This window comes from Ictalurus punctatus, chromosome 12 (assembly GCF_001660625.3).
Source record: "Ictalurus punctatus breed USDA103 chromosome 12, Coco_2.0, whole genome shotgun sequence".
In the NCBI taxonomy this organism is placed as follows: Eukaryota; Metazoa; Chordata; class Actinopteri; order Siluriformes; family Ictaluridae; genus Ictalurus; species Ictalurus punctatus.
The window spans coordinates 26,843,186-26,863,622 of record NC_030427.2 but is presented as its reverse complement, the minus strand read 5'-3'; the positions used below and the strand labels follow the sequence as shown (position 1 = coordinate 26,863,622).

Here is a 20,437-nt window from a genome sequence, read left to right as displayed (position 1 = left end):
AAAACGCAAGTGTCCGTGTAAGCAAAGGAGCACTCGGAGGGAAGTTTGTGTTTTTATATTTGCGTGATGTTGGTTATCTCGGTAAGTCCTAGTGTGACCTACTGAGCTATGTGTTTTTAGTGACACGTACTGTGAAGCTTAACACATAAGACCTATGAAGTTAACTCCTCTAGTCCTTACTGGATCATCTCCCACGTGGCGTTCACATACAAGATGTTCCAGAACCCATTATTTGCAACGTTTTACGTCTTGATGAATAAAGACACATTGTTTGTGTGAGTAACATTTCATCATCAACTGTTCGCTGATTAACTCATTAACTACCTCGTAAGCAAATTCGCCGGCTCGTTACAGGTCGAACGCGGTATGTCGAGTTTTTCACTCGAAGGCACTTTAGCCTCCAAACTCTATAACTAATATGTCCTTCACGCAATCAGGTCTCATTACGAATCCCACATAGTGCCGCTTTAGATGCGAGACTTGTTTCCGACCGACAGTTGAAGGAAACACCGAGCCTCCGGTCTCTTTTTCCACATGATGAACCAGGAAAGAAGAGCATATGGAGAAAATAAGGCGCCTTCTCGGCGTCCGTTTGTTTCTCTGCGAAGAACAGTGTGAAGCAATTTATTTCAGAGGAGGCTGCCACTTTGACTCCAGTACACATTTTCAGAGCGCACGCTTCACCGCACTGCCCACCTCCCGTGTTTAATTAAACCGAAGCCTCTATTTTCCTCGCTTTCCCGTAAACGGCTCTGCAGACCATTAATTCTTGCGGCTTGACCGTGGGCAGCTGCTCAGCACGGGCTAACGCCAAACACCGTTCACCCGGAGAGAACGCAAGAGTATAGCTCTCTTGCTGTGTTTCAGATCTAAAGCACATGCATGATCGTTTACTCGAAAGCCTCCTGGTCGATCATCAGCGAAGTGTATGACTGCAGAAGGATCACCACAAGTGCACAAATGATTTAGTGATTTAAAAACAATCAGCCCATTTCATTTCTCAAAGAGCGCGACTCAAACCTGCGTGATAAATTTAGACGCTGAGGTAGTACTCCCTGGCAGTGGGAAATAATGCTATTCAAGTTCCCATGAGTGGGTTGTCTTTGGAAACAGTTCACAGCCTAAGATGGCAAAGCCCAGACTATGACAATGAACTTGCTAAAATAGATTAGAAAACTCCTCCACATGCAGCCATTATTCATTAATCTACTGAACAGGCATTTTTCAATATGGATGGCTGACTTCCTGGGCAGAAACAACAGGTTCCAGGAAGGTTTAAAGCCTGGGAATTTACTTTAAGGAGGATCGGGTTTGCTTTTACGTTTTAAATCCTTGAGATTAATTACCAATATTTTGGACTACGGAGTGTGTTTTTATTTGCATTTAAATCACGGTGATCGAGAAGATTATGGAGATCTTTCCAAAGTCAATATGGTGCATAAATAGTCATATAGAGAACGTCCCATATCATCCGGAGTGGTGGAATAAAAATGTGTACATTAGAGTAATTGTCATTTATTTATTTATTTATTTATTTATTTATTTGTAACAGTTACAGTACTGTCCTGTGCTATTTGGAAAGTTAACATGGTCGTGAAATAATTAGCATGATTGGACAATGTATATATTAATGAGTTCAATCCCACAGCGTTGATCAATTCTCCAGTTCTGATTGGCCAGAGGGCTAGTTATGTTTTTGTTAGGGGGGGTGGGCTGGTGATGGCGGTAACAGGAACGAATTTTTCTTTCACGAACGTTCCGCAACATGAAACGTAACTATAAATGGATCAGAACTACAACGCGTCATCATTCAAGCGAATAAACAAATGTAAAGGAAGGCTGGGAACGGTTGACGTGGTATAAGAGGAATAAAACGCTTCAGGGTGTGCTGTTATGCTGTAGGAACATAATGACTCCCAAGTTAAGGGTATTTCCGCTTCGTGCGGGGTCGTTGATTCTTTTCCTAACAGCACGCTGACACGTATTTATTTCTTACTACGATTGAATATTATCAAGGCGGAACCTGGATATAAACGGCGTTTCCTATTTCTTATGTCATTTGTTGTAGCTGAGTTTGTTGTAGCGTTGTTCCACAAAGATTTGCAATCCCGTTCAGGGGGGGAAAAAAAACATCCACACGTTTACACACAGGTAACCAAACGTCATGAACACACTCTGACAGCATGAAATGAAAACAGCATCAAGCAAAGCAACGGGTGCCAATTTTGCTGTCAGTCACATCAAATCCTGTTTACGCTCCTCCTAGTTTTAGAGATTTTTACAACGACAGAAGGGTTGCATTCAAACGGACATCAAGCTTGATTGCAACAGCTACAGCTGCATGCTGTGTTCAAGTGGCTGGGAATGAAAGCATTATAGTAAGATCTAGATGAATGTCTTGTGCGGTTGACATCCTTGTTTTATATCTTATAATCATAGAGCAGAGCATAGTGTTGATGGTAGCAGATCCTTTGCCTCTTACACACAGATCTGGCTTGGCAAACCTATAACACACACACACACACACACACACACACACACCTCCATTACGGCTCAGCACTCACATTCCTCAGCAGCTTTAACGAGCCTGTCAGACTCGTATTAATTGCATATGATTACATCTTAATTGTGGCTTCGCTTGTGCGAAGGCTGAAAATAGATCATAGTCTATAATCGACTCTTAATTTGTCTGGCTGACTTTAGCTCTTTATATTTTGGCCATCCTCTGTCTGTAGAATAATACAAGATTTCTCTCTGAGCTCTATATACATTATGTAACAAATACTCAATTATATAATCAGTTATGCAATATAGTACAATATTGAACACTCACAGTATTGTGCACACCTCAGCGGAAGAAGAGGCTGCGTGGGAAGACGGTTATCCTCTAATGTGATGTATTTTAGACAGATTTGAAAGCAGTACTGTATATACATCCTTCCTGCCAATGGCAGTCCCGATATCCTGTTTCACAGGGACTCGTATCGCGTACACGCCGCATAAACTCATTTAACATGTGTGGAATTGTTGATATGGAGAAGTTTTCTGTAAGGAGACTTTTATTTAACATTTATGGAAGGAGTCTCCAGTGTCAGTGTTTGTCAGAAGTAAGCTGTAACTTCAAGATTTCGCCATGGGAAAGACTTCACGATGGAGGCATGGATGTAGCTAAAGGCCAGCTCAATAAGACTCTAGTGGTGGCAGTAATTATTATTATCATTATTAGTAGTAGTAGTAATTATTATTAGTAGTAGTAGTAGTAATTATTATTATTATTATTATTAGTAGTAGTAGTAGTAGTAATTATTATTATTATTAGTAGTAGTAGTAGTAGTAGTAATTATTATTATTATTAGTAGTAGTAGTAGTAATTTTTATTATTATTATTATTAGTAGTAGTAGTAGTAATTATTATTATTATTATTAGTAGTAGTAGTAGTAGTAATTATTATTATTATTATTAGTAGTAGTAGTAGTAATTATTATTATTATTAGTAGTAGTAGTAATTATTATTATTATTAGTAGTAGTAGTAGTAGTAATTATTATTATTATTAGTAGTAGTAGTAGTAATTATTATTATTATTATTAGTAGTAGTAGTAGTAGTAGTAATTATTATTATTATTAGTAGTAGTAGTAGTACTTATTATTATTATTAGTAGTAGTAGTAGTAGTAGTAGTAGTAATTATTATTAGTAGTAGTAGTAGTAGTAGTAATTATTATTATTATTAGTAGTAGTAGTAGTAGTATTAATTATTATTATTATTAGTAGTAGTAGTAGTAGTAGTAGTAATTATTATTAGTAGTAGTAGTAGTAGTAGTACTTATTATTATTATTATTGTTATTAGTAGTAGTAGTAGTAATTATTATTATTATTATTAGTAGTAGTAGTAGTAGTAATTATTATTATTATTATTAGTAGTAGTAGTAGTAGTAGTAGTAATTATTATTATTATTATTATTATTAGTAGTAGTAGTAGTAATTATTATTATTATTATTATTAGTAGTAGTAGTAGTAGTAGTAATTATTATTATTATTATTATTATTAGTAGTAGTAGTAGTAGTGGTAGTAGTTATTATTAGCACTAATTAGTCGTAGTATTAGTAGTTATTACTAGTAATTAGTAGTAGCAGTAGTAGTTATTAGTAGTAGTAATTATTATTAGTAGTAGTAGTAGTAGATATTAATAGTAGTCATGGCAGTAGTAGTAGTAGTAGTAATTAGTAGTAGTAGTTATTAGTTGTAGTAGTAGTAATTAGTAGTAGCAGTAGTAGTTATTAGTAGTAGTAATTATTATTATTATTAGTAGTAGTAGTAGTAGTAGTAGTTATTAATAGTAGTCATGGTAGTAGTAGTGGTAGTAGTTATTAGTAGTAGCAGTAGTAGTTATTAGTAGTAGTCATGGTAGTAGTAGTGGTAGTAGTTATTATTAGTAGTAGTAGTAATTAGTAGTAGTAAATATTATTAGTAGTAATTAGTAGTAGCAGTAGTAGTTATTAGTAGTAGTCATGGTAGTAGTAGTGGTAGTAGTTATTATTATTATTAGTAGTAATTAGTAGTAGTAGATATTATTAGTAGTAGTAATTAGTAGTAGTAGATATTAGTAGTAGTAGTAATTAGTAGTAGTAGATATTATTAGTAGTAGTAATCAGTAGTAGTAGATATTAGTAGTAGTAGTAATTAGTAGTAGTAGTAATTAGTAGTAGTAGATATTAGTAATAGTAGTAATTAGTAGTAGTAGATATTAGTAGTAGTAGTAATTAGTAGTAGTAGATATTAGTAGTAGTAGTAATTAGTAGTAGTAGATATTAGTATTAGTAGTAATTAGTAGTAGTAGATATTAGTAGTAGTAGTAATTAGTAGTAGTAGATATTATTAGTAGTAGTAATTAGTAGTAGTAGATATTAGTAGTAGTAGTAATTAGTAGTAGTAGATATTATTAGTAGTAGTAATTAGTAGTAGTAGTAATTAGTAGTAGTAGATATTAGTAGTAGTAGTAATTAGTAGTAGTAGATATTAGTAGTGGTAGTAATTAGTAGTAGTAGTAATTAGTAGTAGTAGATATTATTAGTAGTAGTAATTAGTAGTAGTAGATATTAGTAGTAGTAGTAATTAGTAGTAGTAGATATTATTAGTAGTAGTAATTAGTAGTAGTAGATATTATTATTAGTAGTAAATATTATTAGTAGTAGTAATTAGTAGTAGTAGATATTAGTAGTAGTAGTAATTAGTAGTAGTAGATATTAGTAGTAGTAGTAATTAGTAGTAGTAGTAATTAGTAGTAGTAGATATTAGTGGTAGTAGTAATTAGTAGTAGTAGATATTATTAGTAGTAGTAATTAGTAGTAGTAGATATTATTAGTAGTAGTAATTAGTAGTAGTAGATATTAGTAGTAGTAGTAATTAGTAGTAGTAGATATTAGTAGTAGTAGTAATTAGTAGTAGTAGATATTAGTAGTAGTAGTAATTAGTAGTAGTAGATATTAGTAGTAGTAGTAATTAGTAGTAGTAGATAGTAGTAGTAGATATTAGTAGTAGTAGATATTAGTGGTAGTAGTAATTAGTAGTAGTAGATATTAGTGGTAGTAGTAATTAGTAGTAGTAGCTCCCATTAGTTAATGACACTGAATTTGTTACCCTGGCGTAATTTACTGTCAGCTATGACTTTTTTCTAGTTTTTATAGCAGACAGCAAGTAAATGTTGCTTATTTGGGTGTCTTCTGTCTGATGGGAACCTATTCAGGTTTGTACAGAGATTGAGAAGCCAGATTGTGTCATTTTCTTAGTATTTCTGCCCGTACCTAGATTACCATCTGAAGAAAGTGGTTGGGTCTAAAAAAGTCTGGCTACACTCCTAGATGAAGGACTGTGTAGTTTCTCAGTAACATGCGAAGCTGTGTTAAAGGCTAGTAAGGGAACACATTGTTATAAAACATGATAAAACATTGAGCACTTATGCACATGCATAGCACAAGCCAGAAACCTGCTGCCATCAACAAGATTCAGCCTTTGTTGCCTATTTTTAGAGACAGTATCCAGAACCCAGCACAAAACAAAAGCAAGCAGATGAATAATTGAGCGAAGGTGATTGAAATCGGAACATGTTCACCCTGCAAAGATTAGGGCTTCTGAGTGAAACTTGGAACTAAAAAGTTCCCTGCACTGTGAAAGAAAAGATCGGTTCACCGGCTATGATTCTGTGCTAGTGACATGAAGGTTGTGCATTAAATTCCCCGGGCTGTCAGACACGACTACGGTTTTGACCTAATAGGCCAATTAAAATGGCAAACCCTCCAGATGTGTTTGAGTGTCTCCCCTCGTGTTTAGACTTCATCCGCCGGGGTATGATAAAGGTCATCATTGAGGCGAGCCTGTCATCATGCTCAAGAACAGCAAGCTCAGATTATAGAAGGGTACCGTGGGGCTGCAAAGATTTCTGAACAGAAAGGACAGCAATTAAAGCACCAACTTTACTGAAAGGGTCAAATGTAAGATAAAGAAGAAAAAAAAAAACCCTGTTTGACATGTGCGGTATGGGTTTTTCCCTGATTTTTAAGAAGAAAAATTGCGATAAACCCCGTGAGAAAAAATAATGTTTAGTACTTTTTCTGCTTTGGTCTTAAACTGAAAGTGTCCATTTTAACCACTTAAAAAACTTTACATTTACAGCATTTGGCAGACGCCCTTATCCAGAGCGACTTCCATTTATATCATTTATACATCTGAGCCGTTGATGGTCAAGGGCCCAACAGTGGTAGCTTGGCCTCCTGACCTTCTGATCAGTAACCCAGAGCCTTTACCCACTGATCCACCACTGCCCCTATTTCAGTGGCATCCCTAATATATATAGTTAACTTAAGTTAACTAATCCATGTCGAACATACTGGACATTGATAGACTGAATCGTTTCAGGTTAATGAACTCGAAACATTCTGCATTTTCCTGCATGTGAGATCGGTGGAAGGAGGCGGGGCTTCCAGGTGGTGTTGGTTAATATTGGAGAGGTGAATCATTCCGGATTCGTAGAATGAATGGTACGTCTCCCGTTTTTTTTAATAGGGTTTTTTAATACTGCTCTTTTGGCATATTTGTGAGTAATAACTCATACCAGTGTACGTAGCGTTAAATTGCGGAGCTCCTATGGAAAACGCGTAATGGTTGGCGGGTTCAGGTAACACGGTATAATCTGAGTAAATGTCACTGGATATCGAGGAAGTATAATAGCATATAGGGACGATTATATATAAATCATCAGTCTTCTGTTTGTCAAGTCTTCACAAGTTATGAGGAAATGAGCACCGAGTATCAGCGTCTCCTTAATCTATAACGAACGGTATAAAATTCCCAGGATAAACGTAGTCTTTTATTTTGCTCTCAGTCCCCAGGAGCTCTGTTGTTGCCTGCTTCCCTGGGGTATAAATAAGAGGTTGCACACATATGAAACCTCCTTTATCATCCATTAACACGTGGAGGCGGCCGACGAACATTTTCAACATGGCTGCTGATATTCCATACGCAAATGAAAAATGAACCAAAAGTGTCTGAGATACAAGAAATACATTTATTGTTACAGTGTTCACAGTTACATTCGCTTTTAGAGCCATTTTTATTGCTTAGTTACGCAGTTACTAAGCAGAAAAAAAACTGTTTCATGTTTAAGTTGTCTAAGTAAAGCCCATTTTCAGGCAGCGCAGTAAATCAGCTGCTGCATGGATGAAATCTGCTGTTATATGCTTGAGCTTAAATAAATGACTTTTTTTTTTTTACACGGAAGCAGGTGCAGCCTACGCGGTGTGTTTGCCAGACGGAGCTCCTCACTGATCAATTATTTACGAAATAACTGCGCAGTAATGGGTGCTTTCAGAGCCACACTTGAACAGAGGAGATAAAAGCAGGTGACAGGATGTGTAACAGGGAAAAGAGAGAGAGAGAGAGAGAGAGAGAGAGAGAGAGAGAGAAATGGACACAAAATGGAAATGAAAATAAAATGAGCTTGAATGAGTGGACGTTTTTTTAAATCTCTAATATTGCACGTATATCATTATGTAATGAAATAAAAACGTCATTATCTTCAGCTTACAGCTAGAGACAAGGGTGGCTGGTCATGATGTCGGACGGAAGGGATAAAACAAACATACTAATGGGTATTCATGGTATATACCGTATATACTGTTAAGTTAAGAATGATTTTGGGGGAACTACACACACGAAGGAACGCACACACATTCACTGAGTATTACAGGCGGGTGAAATTGTGCTTTATACGTTTCTACAAACAACAAAAATGTTGTTTGAATGTTATTTTGGTAAATGGTCTGCACTTATATCGGGCTTTTTTAACCTTAGCAGTTCCAAAGCGCTTTACACTGTGTCTCATTCTCACACACTCACACACCAGTGGTAGCAGAGCTGCCATGCAATGCGCTAACTTGCCACCGGGGGCAACTTGGGGTTCAGTGTCTCGCCCAAGGACACTTCGGTATGTGGAGTCACGTGGGCCGGGAATCAAACCGCCGACCCTTCGATTAGTGAACGACCCGCTGTACCACCTGATCCACAGCCACACATTATTAGTTTCTTATTGGCACATATTTCCCCCCTGCGCTAAGCGCCTCTGCAGCCCCCAGTGCAACAGTGCCATCTTCCAAGTTGTTATGTAGTAGTTTACGTTGTTTTGTTTTGACTCATGCCTACCATGTCCTGTCATTGGTTATCTCCCGCGTGCTTTCTAATTACTCTCACCTGTTTCCAGTTCGTTCCTTGATTTGTTTGTGTATTTAAACCCGAAGTATTGTGCTTGGATTAATCCCCGATCTTGTCGTTTGCTCATCAGCCTGAGCTCTGCGTGTGTGCCTTTCCTGATTTTGATTCACGTTTTTGGATTTATCTGGCTTGTTCTTTACGTAAACCGCTTAACTGCATCTGCATCCATCTCAGCCCTTTCCGTCACGACTCTTACGCCATGTCTGCATCAGATAACAAGCTTGGTACATTCTGGGCAAGTCATTTTTGGTGTTATTGGACAACGTGTGCGTAAACTATTGACGTCTACTTTCTCCTTCGAGCCACATTGAAAAGAAATCGCTAATCAAGTATGTAGTCTGTCTCGGTAACGTCCTGTACGTGACACCTGCTATTGTATTCACAAGCTCCTTCGCGATCCCTGCTGATTACAGTGTGCAGTTACTTACTGCTGCACTGAATTCTTCCTGAGACCCTCTGAGAGTTTCTTTCTGGTGTTTCTGTAAGATTCGGCGTTTAGGAGTTAGTCATGTTGGCTGCGATAGTAAACTATATATCGTGTGACTCTAGTGTCAGGTAAGAAGGAGTCCGGTAGACACAGACAGGCCAACGAACACACTGTCAAGACCTTCCTTCTTTCTACTTTCTTTGGTGTGCCGGTAACTAGTAAGTCAAGTTCACGTGGCTTTATTGTCATTTCAGCTGGTACAGTACACAGTGAAACGAAACGGCGTTCCTCCAGGACCACGGTGCTACATAAAACGACACACTAACCACATCAGACGACTGAGAACTAAATAAGATCTACACATTTCTACATAAAGTGCACGTGTAAACGTGCGGTAACAACACAGGACAGTACGGTACTGCTAAAACAGGACACTAGGCCGACTAGTTCTAGTGTGGAAGTGCAAAGAGAGAGTGAAACAACAGGATTGAAAGGTCAAAGGCAGGAACGCCATCTTTTCAGCTTCCCCACTGTCTCGTCGCTTTTATATGTGATTATAATCATCATAATTCTACTTCCTGCTAGACGTGTAAATCTCTGACGTGTGGCAGTCTGGGGAAAACCTCTGACATGGTGACCATTTCTACTATAGTACAAGTATCTCCATCCCATATTACTGTATAGGAGAATAATCCACCGTGGGCTGGTGTAATGCAGCCCGGCACCACCCTGAAGTGTATTATTTTCCCAATAACACCACATCCTGAAGTGTTTCATTCCTTTTAAACCACAGTCATTTACCAATCAGGACTTTTTTTTTTTTTTTTTTAAATTTTATAACAAACGAAACGTAGTTTTTATCCATTTATAGTTACGCTACGCAAAAGGATTTAGTTACTATTACCGCTTATGTTACAACAGCTATAAACACTTGTTTGCCTCTCTTTTTCTCTCATTTTCGTTAATAGGACAAAAAAACACAGCTTGCCATGCTACCAAGTAACCGTAAAGTGCTATCGTTGAAGACTTTCCCGTGGCGGAAAACCAACTGAGCATTCCAAAGCGCCGATTCTGGAGACACCTTCTATAAATGTTCAATAAACGAATCTTTATAAGAAAGCTTCATATCAATGTTTTATCTCTTGTTATCTTGGCCGTTTGCCGGATTTAGCCGCATCCGACAGGGTTCCACTACCAAAAAAACAACATGTCGGCAAGTCAACATATCGTAAAAATAGTTTACTCTACTATCTGGTACTTCCTGTCTGATATAAGATTATAATAGGCAGAATATATGACTATTAAACATCTTTCTAGACATTTGTGCTCATTTCGAGCTTGATAAATTCTTCTATTGGCTGATCGTTTTTCTAAGTTTATGTGTCGCTTTCTAGAAAGAAGCAAAATTATCCGACAACAGAATCTCGTAATAAGAAATATCCGATAAATTTGCCCATGTTAGAGATATATATATATTTATTTTTTTTACTTTATATTTACTTACTAAGGTGTTCGCAGGCTGTCACACACACACATGTATCTGAGACGCAAGGCTGTGTTTCATTTCCAAAGTCGCTTTATTTTTTCATGCTCTGCAAATCAACCTCATTAAGACGGCCCAGTGTTAAGACGAATGTTTTCTCTGCTTCCAGTGGTGTACGTTTGCTGTAAGCTGCAGACATTCAGGAAGCTGATGGTGCAGTTCAGGAAGCAGCGGCTTCCCCAGGAGGAATACGTCTTTTTCTTCATTGATCTGTTTGGAGAGAGCGTGCAGGGACGTCCGGCTAAACCCTGGGCTCAAGGAGACGCAGACGATGACGTTGTCAAGGAAGCCTTTAAAGTGAGTCAGCTTTTAATGTCTGGTTTGAGATCGAAAGATATGAAAAGAGAGTTCAGCTTTTATTTCTTGGTATTTGCAACTCAGTGTGTTAAACAACATAAAACAGAACCTTTTATATCAGACCAATCAATTGTTAGGTGATCTGCGACTCACTGACATCACCATCATCTTTTGTGATGCTTTTCCAGGCTTTTACCGCAGCTTCTTTCAGTTGTTGTTTGTTTCTCGGGGGTTTCTCCATTCAGGAGGTGAAATGTTGGTCCACCGGGTTACGTCCTGGTGAGGAAGTCCTTTGTTGAGTTGTCAGTGTGTGTTTTGGATCGTTGTCTTGCTGCATGATGAAGTTCCTCCTGATTAATTCGGATGCGTTTCTCTGTAAATTATCAGACAAAACGTTCCTGTAAACTTCTGAATTCGTTCTGCTGCTCCCATCATGAGTTCCATCATCAATAAAGATTAGTGAGAATGTTCCAGAAGCGGCCATGCGAGCCCAAGCCATGACACTACCTCCACCATGTTTCACACGTGAACTCGTATGTGTTGGATCACGAGCAGATCCTTTCTTTCTCCACACTTTGGTAGAACTTTTGTGGCTCATCTCTGTATTTCTGTGCGAATTCCAATCTGGCTTTCCGATTCTTACTGCTGATGTGTGGTTTGCATCTTGTGGTATGGCCTGTATATTTCAGCTCTCAAAGTGTGATTCCCTTCACCCCTGCCCTGTGGAGGTTGTTCATGATGTCAATGACTGTTGTTTTTGGGGTTTTTCTTCACAGCTCTCACAGTACACCAGTGGTTTCTTTCTTTTTCATGACATTCCAAATTGTTGTATCGGCTATACCTGACGCTTACGCAATGGCGCTGATAGATTTTCCCTTCTTTTCTCAGCTTCAAAACGGCTTGCTTTTCTCCCCTTAGTCAGCTCTCTGATCTTCATGTTGGCTTAACCTTTTTAACAACAAATGCAGACTTCACAGGTGAAACTGAAGGCTAAAACCAAGAGTTTGATGTTCAGAGCTGTTTCTTGTTTGTGTAAACAATCAATCTAACAGGACAAACCTGGGTAACAAGAATCACCTGTCAGTCACATGCCAAGTATTTTAGTTTGCCTCAAATCGGGTGGTCTGATACAAAATGTGCTATGTTCTATGTCGTTTAACACGTCTACATATAAATACCAGGAAATGAAAGCTGAAATTCTGAACTCTCTTCTCATATATTCACATTTTGATCTCAAACCCAAATGTCTTCAGTCTACAGCAAAAACAATTGAATTACAGGGGACTGTAAGAATCAGACCACTACACCACTGAGTATTTTCCTATCACAGCACACACTGTTTACACAACGGTAGTCATGAATCACAGAGGTATTCTTTTTATTTATTTATTTGTTTCAGATATTATTTATTCATTATAATTCCTAATGATTAAAATAAATGCCAACCTTTGTTTAGCAATTAACAAGCTCCAAGCTGATTCGAATTCTAATAGGTTTCACCCCAGGGAACAGTATTACACATTCAGCAGCGTATACAGTACGCGGCTAAGACACTACTCGAACACTGCTGGGAGGCTTAGTCCTCTGATTTAAAATGTTAATCGAGTCATACTGAGCACGAGGATTTGCATTTGGTGACCTTTTCCGATTGGGCATTTTAGCAAACGGTTATCCAGTTACAATAACGAGGGAGAGAGAATTGAATCTGAAATCAGAGCTGAGGAATTGAGAGTTGAGCACTTTGATCAAAAGTTCAACCCTGGGGTAGTTTAGGAATTAGCGCACAACGTTCCAGTAGGGGTGTAACGCAATGCCACGATCTGTATCTGTTTAACGCTGCAAATACTCATATCTGTATCTCGACTTAGATGTGAAACAGGAACAGGTGTGACCTTGCAGAGGTATTATTTTTGCTTGCTATATTTTTTATGTAGCCTAACCAACCACCGCAACCCTGAACAGGTAGTTAGTAAGGGCCACTGGACATTAATGAACATGGTCTTTGTTGTCCCATCAGCTTCAGACTCGTTGCCTTCATACACAGTCCCACATTGCATGAAAGTAAAAAGTTGCTTGTGCAACTTATTTGGTGTGTGGCTCAACGGGTAAGACTCTGGGTTATTGATCAGAAGGTCAGGCGTTCAAGCCCAAGCACTACCAAGCTGCCACTGTTGGGCCCTTGAGCAAGGCCCTTAACCTGGATCTCTGCTCCAGGGGGCGCTGTATCATGGCTGACCCTGGAATTTCACTCTGCTGTAATATACACGGTTGTGAGTCCCTTGTTTGTCCTGAGCAATTAAACCGCCCACTGTTCTTCAGAAAAATCCTCCAGGTCCTGCACATTCTTTACTTTCCCAGCATCTTCTGCATATTTAACTCCTTTCCAACGGCGACTATATGATGTCGAGATCCATCTAATCACACTGAGGACGACTGAGGGACTCGTACACGACTGTCACAAAAGGTGCACACGTTCACCGACGCTGAAGAAGGCAACACGATACATTAAGGTCCAAGGGGGTGTAAACTTTTGAACAGGATGATTGGTGTAAATTCTTAGTTACATGTCTCCCAGAAGACAAAATACTATCTTATTTAGCATCTGAAGCTCGGTACTAAATGAAAAGAAAAAAAGATCTTTAAACAAAATAATAACAATTTACACCGATCATCCCGTTCAAAAGTTTACAAGTTAACAGTATTAATATTTAACAGATTCTGCAAGGGGTATGCAAACTTTTGGGCACAACTGTATGTGACAAATATACATATAAAAAGACACTATATATATATATATATATACATATATAGTGTAAAACACAAAAAAGGCTTCTTCTTCTTCTTCTTCTTGTGTGGGATCGCTATCCTGGTAAGATCTAGTGTCGAATACTGTAGATGGCCTTTGTAGAAAGCTTTCTTTTCACATCTGTATTTCACATCTGTATTTCCCGAAATTCCAATCACTAGAACAGAACAGCAGCCAGCACACTATCACACTGTATTTACATCAGTGTGAGATGTTTTAAAGTAAGGTTCTGTCTGCTTCTGCACATTGATGGATGTCCGCAATTAGCCAGGATTCATCTCCATTTTCAGTCTCATGTCACATGGTCAGGTTTCTGGTTCTGTAACGTAAAAAATAAATAAATAACTAAATAAAAATCACCTTAAAAGGCCTTTGAGCTCTTGTCTTTTTTTTTCTCTTCTTTTTCTTTTGAACTCAGATCCTATCTTATAAGGCCATGCTTCAGCTCCTTAGGTTGTACTTTATATTCTGCTCGTGTAAATCAAGCAGTAAGTGGTATAAAGCAGCCGAGGTATTTACAGGCACGTCTGTGCGATGAGAGCCAGGAGGATTGTAACAGTGTAAGGTTCTGTCATCCGAGCTGTTAGACATCCTCTGAGGACAGTGACTGATGCGCACGTTAGTATTTTTAGGATTGAATTCACACGCTATAAGACGGAGAACAATGCTGATGTTGGAAAGGGAATGGAACGCGTTATATGTATACGCACTTCTGTGCGAGAAATAGAGGAAAAAGCAGACCAGATCGTTGTTTTTTTGTTGTTTTTTAAATGTGTTTATTCTTTATTTACTGTAGACGTGTTTTGTTTGCGTCTGTTTTTTTTTAGTGACAGGGTCGGTGCCGATGAAGGCTGCTCGACATGCTCTGTGCTGTACAGCGACGTGTTTGTCTGAACTGATTGGGCTCAGCGCTGATGAATGACAAACGCAGCACTTTCACGAACAGACTCTTTGATTAATCCTGAAGGCGCTGACCGCATACACAGAACCGCATCTGACACCCAGACAACAGAGACATAAGACACTCAGAAATAAAAATAAAAAAAAAAGAGCAATTCCATCTATACTATGTCCTGCTACAGGAATATAAGAAATTGTATTCATTTTTATTGAATAAAATTACTGAAAAATGTTTTGACTTTCAAGTTACAGTACATCATTATGACCAAATGTTTCCTTTGGTCCATGTTAATACTATATAGATATTCTAGGAGTAATTCATCGTTCTGCTCGGTGCAGTGCTCACTGTATCATTAGGTATAGGTCATCGTTCCTCTAGCAGCTTTTGAGTGATTTACCTGAGGTCATGCTCAGGCTGAGGATAATTCGTTTTGTTTTTTTTTAAACGATAAAAAAAAAAAATACAAGGTTTTAATGTAGGTTTGAATGCATTAGCTGTGTCTGTTTTAATATCTAGACCATCCAGTATTGGCTTGTATAAATGGCACTTTTAAAAACCAATGTAGGCATTTAAATATGCTATTAGATTTGAAATCAAATAGAAATCATCTGATCAATGTTTTGAGCTACAAGGACATGAGGAAACAGGGTCACACAGAGGAAAGATGCCATGTGTATAGACATTTGATCCAAAAAAACAAAACAAAACTGATAACTAGATTCCTGTAGATGGTATGACATGTCTGACATGTTCTTGTAATCTTAAATACAGTATACAGGTTTTTCAGGACACAAATAAGGCAACGTGGTATACAAGTTGGTTTTTTTTTTTTTCTCGATATACTGTCAGGAATAGGTATCTGGTTTCTTTTACATCCAACTTAATATAACTTCACCAAGATGTAATAGTGTGACTGGGATCGGAGAACGAAATAAACAACATAGCGAACAAAACAAGCACAATATCAATCGTATTTTGTCTTTAAAAACTCATATACAAGTTTCTGTGAGGAGTAATGTTATGCTACGTTCACACTAGCTAGCAACAAGTTACTTGCGTCACCTGTGGTTCGTCTCTTGTGGGTGTTTAGCGATCACTACTCTTGTCGTTTGTACTGTCCATTATGTTTTAGTTAGGAAAAGACACAGTACAGCCGTTAAAGCTAACTAGGCTTGGGTTGATTAGCAAAAGCAAGCTAACTGTATTAGCTATGTACACTCACTAGAGCTGTAATGACCTGCGCTACTTCCGTTCAAGCTTTTCAAGCTCCCTAATGTCTCTAGAGACATTTCATGAGACGTTGCGTATGACGTAATAAGACGAAACCATCTTAGGAAACAAAGTTTTGTCTTAAATTTTACCGTGGGAAATAATGGCAAGTAGGAACTAAAGTTGTGAGTGGGGAATTGAAGAAACCACACATGCCATACTGTAGGATTGGTCTGAGGAATCATTCAAGGAATCATTTGAGGAATCATTTGGTTTTGCCACTTTAGCACATCATATGCTTGTTGCACTATGGCTTTCTATTGTGAACGTAGCTTTAGTACAAATGTAACAAAGATTTAAGTATATATATATATATAATATTGAAAATAACTGTGAACTAAAACAGAATACATTTGTCTCTGCCGTTTCATCTACTTATGATACATTTTACCTTGTTGTTTTTTCTTTTCTTTCTCAGAGTGTAAAGATTGTGACCTACAAAGAGCCCCAGAACGCCGAATACAAACAATTTGTGTCCAAGTTGAAGGCAGATGCCAAGAAAATGTTCAACTTCAGCATAGGTGACTCACTGGTAAGTATGGAAAGGTTCAACTTAAAACTTAATTACCACAATCGAAACAACAGAAGGGTTTGGATCTGTTTTGTGACTTTCTTTAACAACAGCAACAAACAAAAAAAATTACTCAGGAAGTTGGTCAGTTAGAGCTACGTTGCCAATTCCACTGGAATATTCCTTCCTGTGTAAATAAACGCGACGGGAATTTGTTTTAAAAAAAAATAAAAGAAGTGACAGATCAGGTAATCTTTCTTTATCCAGTGATTCAAATTAAATTATCCCTTAAGAACCTTTTTAAATGTTTATATACTCAAGGAATCTGATTATATTAGATTAGACTGGTTTTGATCTAAACATGTTTGCACAAGTATCAAAAGCTATACTTTTCCCTTAGGAAAAGAGATATTGTCTCTACTCTGTACTAAGTAATGCCAGAAAATAGGCTTTTTTAGGCACTTTTTAGCTGCAGAACCGGTATGCTAAGCTAGCTAGCTAACTACTAATAAACAAAAACATGCCTGGTACATAGCCTGTTATGTCTTTTAGTGTATTTTTACAGGCTTAAAAAATAGTATGGTGTAAATCCAAAAACCAAATCTTCCTTGTGTCTATTTGTGACGAATGCTAGCTTGTCTGCTAGCATTTGACTTAGCTGGCTAACTATTAGGGATGACATGGGACATAATTTCCCAAATATCCAAAGTGCATGTCCGTTTATATGTATAGATTTAGCCATTTTTAATAAGGGTAAGGTTGTTGAGAGCTTCCTAGGACATTCTGAATAGTTTATTAAGCATTGAACGCGTATTTAAAATTTGAATGGTGTCTGAGGTACTTTAAGGATTCGACTTGTTTTTCGTGGCGTGTTACTGATTCATCCTGACGAAGCCGGTGTTTGTGTGTTTGTGCCGGGTAGCTTACCTTTTACAGACATGTAGGAAGGAACAATATTTATTGAAGGAAAGTGAGTCAGCTCATTGTGAACTTTCAGCCGGTGTTCCTGCGCAACTGCTTCCTGTAACAGTCAAAAGTTTGTTTCTGCGATAAATCGTACACTGATAATGTTTCAGGCAGCGTGTTGCGCCATGTGCTTTCAGGGAAGGCTTTTAGAATGTAGCGTGTACAGTACGTTCTAAAGCCATCATTGTGTAAGGAGTGCTTGTTTGGGGTTTTTTTTTTTTTTTTTTTGCGGGGGTGAGGGGTACTTTAATGGAAGATTTTAGTGCTTGTACCGTGAATACAGCAAAAGCACAACAACAAACAATATTAATGACCTTCCTGCTTCGTGCATTAGCTTCAACTTAAAGCCGGATGAAAACCTGTTCATGATTTCTCATTCTTCTGAAACACAGCAAATCATTTAAACATGAAAAAAAAAACCCGTCGTTTGGTTAACTCAGAAATTAGACACAGATTATGAGAATAACATGGACTTGAACCGTGAAATTGACTCGAACTTTCTTTAAGTATCTTGAACTGTAATATTTTATATCATGAGGAAGGAAGGTTTTGGCAGAACCTTCCCAGAATGCACTCTGTGCATTAAGAGAGTTCATTTCAGTCATGAGACTTTGTGAGGTAAACTAGTGCATTTAGAAATGACCGGTATTATACCGCAGTGCCGATTCTGAAGGTGTCGATTCATTTTCTGTAGCAGCATGGCGCAGACCCTAGTGTACCTGTGAGGCAGATCACACGCTTATATTAACACGCGTGTTCTAATATGTTATCGTTTCTATAGTAGCATACCCGCGGACTTGTATGGCGGACGCTCTGCCAGATTTCTGTGAGAAGATGTTTACTTAGCGTTTTGGAAGGAGTCTCCAGTGTCAGTGCTTTGTTCATGTAGACGTCCGACTGCAATTGGATAAGAAGAATAAAACACTTCAGGGCATCCTATTATAGGAAAATAATCAATAGTAACTCGGCTCTGCTCGGGGAGACATCGCATCACCCTGTGGTTGAATATTTTCCTAAATGTTTTCTTCCTAACTTAAAGAACTGCCTACAAGGAGTGCGTCATTTTGTATGAGCTAAGAACGGGATTTTTATATAGATTTCCTTGCCTATCTTAATGGAGTCATTAGTTGACATGAAGGACAATCGATGGAAAGGTCTGGTGAACGCTGGCTGGTGACCATTTCCGTTTACAAAGATAAATAAATTATATATAGCTATAATCGCGGTTTTTAAATCGTTTTCATTTGATTTCGAGAGATTTTCTCATCTCTCCTGTTCCCGGTGTGTCTTCTAAGCACTCCGGTTTTTAACCTAAACTCTGTGACATTAAACAGCAGACCAGACCTGAGGGGTTTTGGCCACTCGCTCCACTCGACACACCTCCACAGGGAGCAACAATGCTTCTTTGTTTTCTCGAGATCTGAAGCTGTTCAGGAGGCAGCGTGGAGAAATGTACTGGCATTACTTTAATCAGGCTCCAGTGTGCTGCTGGCAGTGTGTGTTCCCTCAGCAGAGCAGTTTAACATGCTAAAATATGCTCGGGGAAAGCTTGTTTTGTTTATTTATTTATTTATGTGCGAGCACGGAAACAAAACAACAGAAGGGATGGATGTATTTGCCTCAATATCACGTCGTGAAAACTGGCCTAGCATTTCGCAGTTTATGATATTATCACAATCTTCGTGTCAAAATATGGCATCCACCTTTATGGTTCATTGTACATTATTTCTTTTATATATATATATATATATATATATATGTATATCTTTATTTATTTATATATTACACAGATTGCACTACAAAACTACAAATACCTAATTATAAATAATAATCAGAGTAAAATTCAACCATAATGTACAAATTTATATGACCTTCATCAGGGATATTTCATGTTCAATAATAAAACGTTTGTGCCCATTCAGTATCGAGCTATATTACTGTATATCAGGAACGAGCGAGCGCATGCCTATTACACATATTTTTCTCTAAAAGCGTGAAATCGCTGACACGTTGTTAATCCATGGAAATATCTATCCGCTTAAAGGATACCGTGATTGATAGAGGACTTTATATTGTCCCTGGCAAAAAGCACTAATGGAAATCCCAATGGAGTGCTTTGGTAAGAGCCCCACAAACGCACACTTTTACTTCTCAAATACTTCTCTTTCCTACTTATGAATTTAATTATCAGACACGAGTACGTATTCACTAAATGGGTTTTTTAATGCCAGTCCAAATGTCATTAATTCAGGGTGTATCCCAAATATGCTTGTTTAATATACTGTATGTTGGCCTGCGATGGACTGGCACCCTGTCCGGGGTGTACCCCACCTTGTGCCCGATGCTCCCTGGGATTGGCTCCAGGTTTCCCCGTGACCCTGAAAAGGAGTAAGCGGTAGAAGATGGATGGATGGATGGAATATACTGTATGTCATGAAATTTCACTTTATGTAACAGAAATGTCCTTGGGACTTACCGCGTCACAGAAGAGCTGCTAAAACAGGATTATTTAGCAGTTAGTTAACCGATAGGTGATTGTTTTAAGTAAGGAATAAAAACACAATCCTAACACAAAAAGTTAACACCCGAAGTGCTTGATTTCTCTTGTACCACAGTAATTTGCCAGTTTGAACGTTTCTTTTTATTACTTAAAGAACAACACGTCATACGTTTTATCCATTTAAAGTGACTTTTAGTGCCATGGATCGTCCACAAAACTGAACACTTTCCCGTGTCTCTGTCGCTGACACTGGAGACTCCTTCCAAAAAAAAAGTTCAATAAATCTACTCAAGGGAAAATACAAAATATCAACAATTACATGCTTTTTAATGTGTTTATCTAGAGAGTCCGCCTTACAAGTCGCTGTGTACAGTAAGTTACCATAGAGATGATAGCATTAGAATGAGTGCCTTGATAGAAACCTGTGCTTTGGATTGCTTTTGTGATTT

At 38.0% G+C, this 20,437-nt stretch overlaps 1 protein-coding gene across 2 annotated transcripts in view; it reads left to right on the top strand.

The window, feature by feature from the left end:
• npr1a (natriuretic peptide receptor 1a) overlaps positions 1-20,437 on the top strand; it is a 98,371-nt gene that overhangs the window by 19,865 nt on the left and 58,069 nt on the right. For both annotated transcript variants that reach the window (XM_017482439.3, XM_017482438.3), the window contains exons 3-4: positions 10,848-11,035; positions 16,430-16,543. In XM_017482439.3, coding sequence (XP_017337928.1) covers positions 10,848-11,035; positions 16,430-16,543 — 302 coding nt within the window. The remainder of the gene's footprint in view (positions 1-10,847; positions 11,036-16,429; positions 16,544-20,437) is intronic.